Raw genomic sequence first — 5858 nt, 5'->3', positions numbered from 1 at the left:
TGGCAAACTGGACGGCCAAGAAAGCCACGCCCGGCTCATACAAAGCTGTCTACAAAACCTCAGAGAACCAAAACCTTCAAGAACAGATCACAGCCAAGCTCTCAACGACGAGCCTTCCAATTCAAACTTGAACGCGAACGCAGTGTCGCGTCTCTTGAGCAATTCCAGTGGAGAAGAGCGCGATCGCTCAAGCTCAGGCCTTCACCTCCACGCCGTCTCCGTCAAAGCCGGCCTTGACAGGCGATGCCCAGTCGCCAGCGCTTTGATCAGCTTCTACGCCAAAACCAGCCGCCTCCGCAACGCCCGCCAAGTGTTCGACGAAACTCCTGATAGAAGCACCGCCTCCTGGACCGCCATCATCGCCGGGTACGCGCAGAAACTAAGGACGGAAGAAGCCATGGAGCTCGCCTTACAGATGAACCGAGCCGGTGTGAAGCCCAACGACTACACTCTATCAGCCCTTGTCAGCGCCTGCGGCAGCGCCGGCTGCCTCCAGCCCGGCAAATCCTTTCATTGCCAAGCTCTCCGAGCCGGCTTCTCCTCCCACACCCACGTCTCCAATTCTCTAATCTCCATGTACGCCAAGTGCGGTAGCATCGCCGACGGCGCCTCCGTCTTCTACGAGATGGGTTCTTCCTCCAGAGACTTGATATCCTGGAATTCGATGATCTCTGCTTGCGCCCTTCACGGGCTGTCGGAGATGGCCATGGCTATGGCGAGCAGAATGCAAACAAGAGGGGTTTCCCCAGACTGTGTTACCTTCCTCGCTATCTTATCTTCCTGCCGCCACGGCGGGATGGTGGAGCTCGCCCGTAATTGCTTCAGCTCGATGCAGAGACTTGGGCTGAGGCCGGAGCTCGGGCATTACTCTTCCATGGTTGATCTTCTCGCCCGGGCCGGCCGAGTCGAGGAAGCCTTGGAGTTCATAGAAAACATGCCGATTCCCCCCAATTCCATCATCTGGGGGTCTCTGCTGTCTTCCTGTAGAACCCACAGGAGGACACGTGTCGGCATCAGAGCGGCGGAGCGGAGGCTGGAGCTGGAGCCCGGCTGTGCTGCCACCCACGTCCAGCTCGCCAGTCTCTACGCCGCCGCCGGCGACTGGCGGCGCGCGGCGGCGGTCAGGAAGAAGATGAAGGACGGAGGAGTGAAGACGGAGCCCGGGTTTAGCTGGACCGAAGTTAGCGGCCGAGTTCATCTCTTCAGAGCAGAAGACGGGTTCAACCCTTCGATCGTCTCCGTTCTTGATAGCCTCTTTGATCAGATGCGCTGTGATCACCAGTAATCTCCGCAGGAGCAGACGCCGTCGGCGAAGTGGTGAAACCGGATGGAGTCTCTGAGTATGATCTTGCGACGGAGCACGTTAGAACTGCAGCGGAAGAAGAGATGGCAATCGCCGCAGACCCGGAGATTCTTCATGATTCGTATCGGCAGGGAAGAGGAGCAGGTGAGGACGAAGGCCAGCGCGAGCTTCTCGCTGTGGTGGGTCAGCAGCTGCGCCTTCTCCTCTGAATCGACGTCGTAGAACGCGCCAGCAGTCTGGGGGGAGTATCCGACGGCCGTGATCTTCTGAATCAGCCGAGCCAGCTCTCCGTAGATCTCGGCTGAGCTTTCATGGGTTCTGTCTCCGGCGACGAAGCTGTGGACGCGGTCTTTCATGGTGACCCAGCTCAGGCCTGCCGCCTTCTTCGCCATGGCTGCCCGCATGGAGATCCGGGACTTGGCCACTTCTTCCCATCTTTCCATGGAAGAGAAGAGCTTTGAAAGGAGCACGTAATTGACTGGATTCTCTGGCTCGAGCTCCATGAGTTTATCGCCTGCTCTGCTCCCAAGCTCGACCCGGGCCTCGTCTCTGGTTCTACAGCAAGCAGACAGAACAGTCCTCCAGACCAGTGCATTGGGCTGGACCGGCATCTTCCTTAAGAACTCTTCCATCTCTTCAACTCTGCCGGCCCGGCCCAGAAGGTCCACCACACAGGAAAAGTGCTCCATCCTCGGCTCAATTCCGAACCTCCCTGACATGGCCTTGAACCAGTGCTTGCCTTCTTCTACCAGCCCGCCGTGGCTACACGCCGACAGAACCGCCACGAAGGTGACGTCGTCTGGCTGGTCTCCACTCTCCTGCATCTCCTGGAACAGCTTCAGAGCTTCCGCCGAGCGTCCATGGCGGGCGTGCCCGGTGATCATCGCGTTCCAAGAGTATCTGTTCCTCTCCGACATGAAGGCGAAGACCTTGGCGGCGCTTTCGATCTCGCCGCATTTCGAGTACATGTCAACTAGAGCTGTGTCCATGACCACGTCGGAGTTGATCTGGGTCCTCAGGCCGAAGCCATGCAGCTCCATCCCGCGCTCTAGAGCGCCGGCGGCGGCGCAGCCGGAGAGAACGGTGGCGAAGGTGAAGCCGTCGAGCTTCTCGCCTTCACTCGCCATCAACCACACCAAGTCTGCAGCCTGGGTGAGAAGCCCATTATCAATGTACCCGGCAACCATTGAGTTCCAGGAGAGGTTATCTCTTCTCTCGGCCATGGCGGCGAAGACCTGCTCGGCAGCGGCGATCCTCCCGCCCCGGGCATAGCAGAAGAGCATGGCATTCTCCACGGCGGCGTCCGCCGCCAGCCCGAGCTTCACTGTCAGCGCATGGACTTGGCCTCCTTGCTCGACCACAGGAAGAGCCGCCAGAATATTGATAAGAGTTACTCTGTTTGGGTGCCATCCTGAGCGAGTCATCTCTCTGAAGAGCTCCATTGAATCTGCAGACTGACCGATGATTGAATTCCAGGAGACCAGGTCAGGCTCTTTCATGGAGAAGAAGAGTTTCCGGCTCGTCGGGGTCTTGCCGCAGTCTCCGTACATGGCCAGAAGCGCATTCGAGACGGAAACGTCGGTCTCCAGCCCGAGCTTGATACTGTGGCCATGGACTTGCTCTCCCATGCAGAGGACTTGAAGACTGGCGCAGGAGCTCAGCGCGCTGATCAAAGTGAAATTTGAAGGAGGGACTTGGGCTCTCCGCATGCAATGGAAACGGGCCAGAGCCCGCTCAAAAAGCCCGTTCTGGTCCAGCCCGGAGATTATACAGTTCCATGAGACTTGATCCTTGGACTGCATGAAGTCAAACACCTTCTCAGCTTCGTCAATGGCGGTACACTTGGCGTACATGTTGACCAGGGCATTCCCCAGAGCCACCTCGTCGCCGCCCAGGCCGGCGGTCCGGACGACAAAGCCGTGGATCTCTCGCCCTTTCTTCGGCACGGACACGGCGGCGCAAGCGCCGAGCAGCACCACTAGACTGTCACCGTTGAGCAGCCTGCGGTCGTCCACTTCCCTGAAGACCGCCATGGCTTCTTCTCCCCGTCCCTGTTTCGCCAATCCCACCATCAGCCCGTTCATGGAGACGGCATTCCTGGCTCGCATTTGGAAGAACGTCTTCTTCGCCGTCTCGAGAGCGCCGAGCCGGGAGAAGGCGCTGACGAGCGCGCTGCCCACGAAGAGATCATCCAGGAAGCCATACCTGAGTATCTGAGAGAGCAACTGATCAAGAAGACATGCAAAGGGGGCGGAGTACGAGGCGCTGATCAGACTCCCAAAGGTGTACTCATTGGGCCGTAGAAGGAGGCCTCTGCTAAGCATTTCCACGAACAGCTGGTAGGCGGCGGCGGCTTCTCCGCTCCTGGAGCAAGCAGAGATGATGGAATTCCAAGATTCTAGACCCTCCTTCGGGGCGTCTTCGAAAGCCCGCAGAGCACTGGCTATGCAGTCCAAGGAACAACTCCCGTACATGGAAATTAGCGCATTGCAGACTATTGGGTCGAAGGAGAAGCCGCTCTTGAGAATCAAGCAATGGAGTTGGGCGCCGAGGCGCACGCAACGGGGACCGGAGGCTTGGCAGCTACTTAAAACGCTACCGCAGGTGTACTTGCTGGGGGAGAATCCAGCAGACACCATTGATTTGAAGAGGCGACAGGCCTCGTCTGGCTGGCCCCGCTGAGCATAACCAGAGATCAAGCACGTCCAAGAGACTGCGTTCCTGTGAAGCATTTCATCGAACACTTGGTGTGCTGCGGTCAGATTTCCGCTCTTGGCGTGGAGATTGACGAGGGTGTTTGATTGGAAGAGGTCTGCTGTGAGCCCGCGCTTGATCAGGTCTAATTGCAGGCGTTGAGCGTTGAAAGATAGAGTCGAATCCGATAAGTTTTCCTCCTTGGTGGGTTCTCGGTGGCTGGCGTTTATGGCACTCCAAGAGCTGAGAAACTTGGTGGGTTGAACTGGGCAGGGCTGAGAGGTTGACGGCGATGGCAGAAGAGGGTTGGAGGAGGAGGAGGAGCAGAGCCGTGGCCAGGGTGCTGAACCGGCAACGGCGCGGCGGCTCGTCATTGTCGTCGCTATCGGCTTGCATTGAAGTCTGACACATCGTCCCCGTTAGCTTTCTTCTTTCTTCTAGCTATGAGCTACTGGGCAGTGACGATGGGTGGAGGTCCGGTCCTTGACCGGTTCGGTGTGACCTATGGGTGAAGAAATAAATGTCAAAGTAAAAACTTCTTCAACCATAATGGCAGGATAAAGTGGAGTAAATCTTTAAATTTTTGTTTGTCATTTAATGCATGTAGTAAATTAGAGAGTGTGGAACAGAAGGTAGAGAATGGGAGAGAATAGTGGAGGAGAGAGAGATACTGAGTCCTAACTTTCTTCCCCAAAATGGCCCGAGACATTTTACCTTTTTTGGGTTGACATTTACATGTTGGGAATGACAAATCATTCTTCACCGTGATGGAGACTTGATGAATGATGTGATAGCGATGGATAACATTTTAGAAGGCTGTGACGGTGACGGCTGATGTGGTGGACTATTGGGGACGGATGACATGAGGGTGAAAGAGGGTCTTGTACAGGTGATGTGATGTGATGGTTGTCACAGATGATGGTGGTGACTGATTTTAAATAATGAAAGAGAGAGACTGAGAGAGACAGAGAGAAAAAAGGGACCAAGAGAGAGAGAGAGAGAGACAGAGAAAGAGATCAAGAGAGATAGAGAGAGAGAAAGAGAGACACAGAGAGAGAGATCAAGAAAGACCCAGATAGAGAGAGAAAGAGAAAGAGAGAGTGAAAGAGAGAGATAGAAATCGAGTAAAAAACAATCTTTTATATATTCTTACGTAACGTGTGATGGGATGAGGACACGACATGAGGGCCCGTGACATGTGATGCTACTGTGATGGATTTTTTCAAAACTTAGGGACTGACGGGCTATGTGCATCATCTGTCACCATCATCATCCATCAAGACTCGTCCGGGACGTGTCATTCCCTTTGTGCATGATCCTGAGAGATAATGCACATAGGCCTTTACACAAAGTGACTTTTGAGGCTTCAAGATCTGTTTTGTTAGCCCTACTTTTTCCCCCTGATGTTGGAGTCTTTATCATGTAAGTACTACTCTCTTGATATTCAGCACTTCTTGATTATCCTCAAGTAATTTGTTGCAATTATCCCTAATCTCTATACTAGGAGCATATTGGCCCTTGGGGGATTCCTTCTTCATCTTTAGAGTCATGGAAGCGTATGAAACTGCCTCAAGATAATTTTTTAAGTTTTTTATTCTATTGCACTAAGTTTGATTTTCTCTCTATCATCTTATTCTTCTGTATAAGATGGCCGTGTATACATATTTGATGCTTCATTTACTATGTACAGTGAATTGAAAGTGAGAACAGAGACTTGCATAATAAGTGCATAACCTGGTTCCCTTCAAATGATAAAGCCATATGTTTGAAGGTTGAAAGAATCGTTAACTCCATTAGCAATTTCAACAGCTTCATTAGCCTTATCCTATATATATAATGAAGCATTTACTCGTGCCTTAGG

The 5858-nt window shown here is 53.8% G+C and overlaps 1 protein-coding gene across 1 annotated transcript; it reads right to left on the bottom strand.

Annotated features, from left to right (window-relative positions):
• MEF7 (Tetratricopeptide repeat (TPR)-like superfamily protein) lies at nt 1-4371 on the bottom strand. Its single transcript, XM_078576108.1, has one exon. The coding sequence runs from the start codon at nt 4369-4371 to the stop codon at nt 1276-1278; it is 3096 nt and encodes a 1031-aa protein (XP_078432234.1). The 3' UTR covers nt 1-1275.
• Nucleotides 4372-5858: the final 1487 nt, after the last annotated feature.

The sequence above is a fragment of the Wolffia australiana genome, chromosome 5, assembly GCF_029677425.1.
Source record: "Wolffia australiana isolate 7733 chromosome 5, ASM2967742v1".
Lineage (NCBI taxonomy): Eukaryota > Viridiplantae > Streptophyta > Magnoliopsida > Alismatales > Araceae > Wolffia > Wolffia australiana.
The sequence above is the reverse complement of the archived record's forward strand: the minus strand, read 5'-3'. Positions and strand labels throughout refer to the sequence as shown.

Excerpts from the sequence above, each read along its gene's own strand:
- MEF7 (XM_078576108.1), bottom strand. The coding sequence starts at position 4,371 with ATGACGAGCCGCCGCGCCGTTGCCGGTTCAGCACCCTGGCCACGGCTC.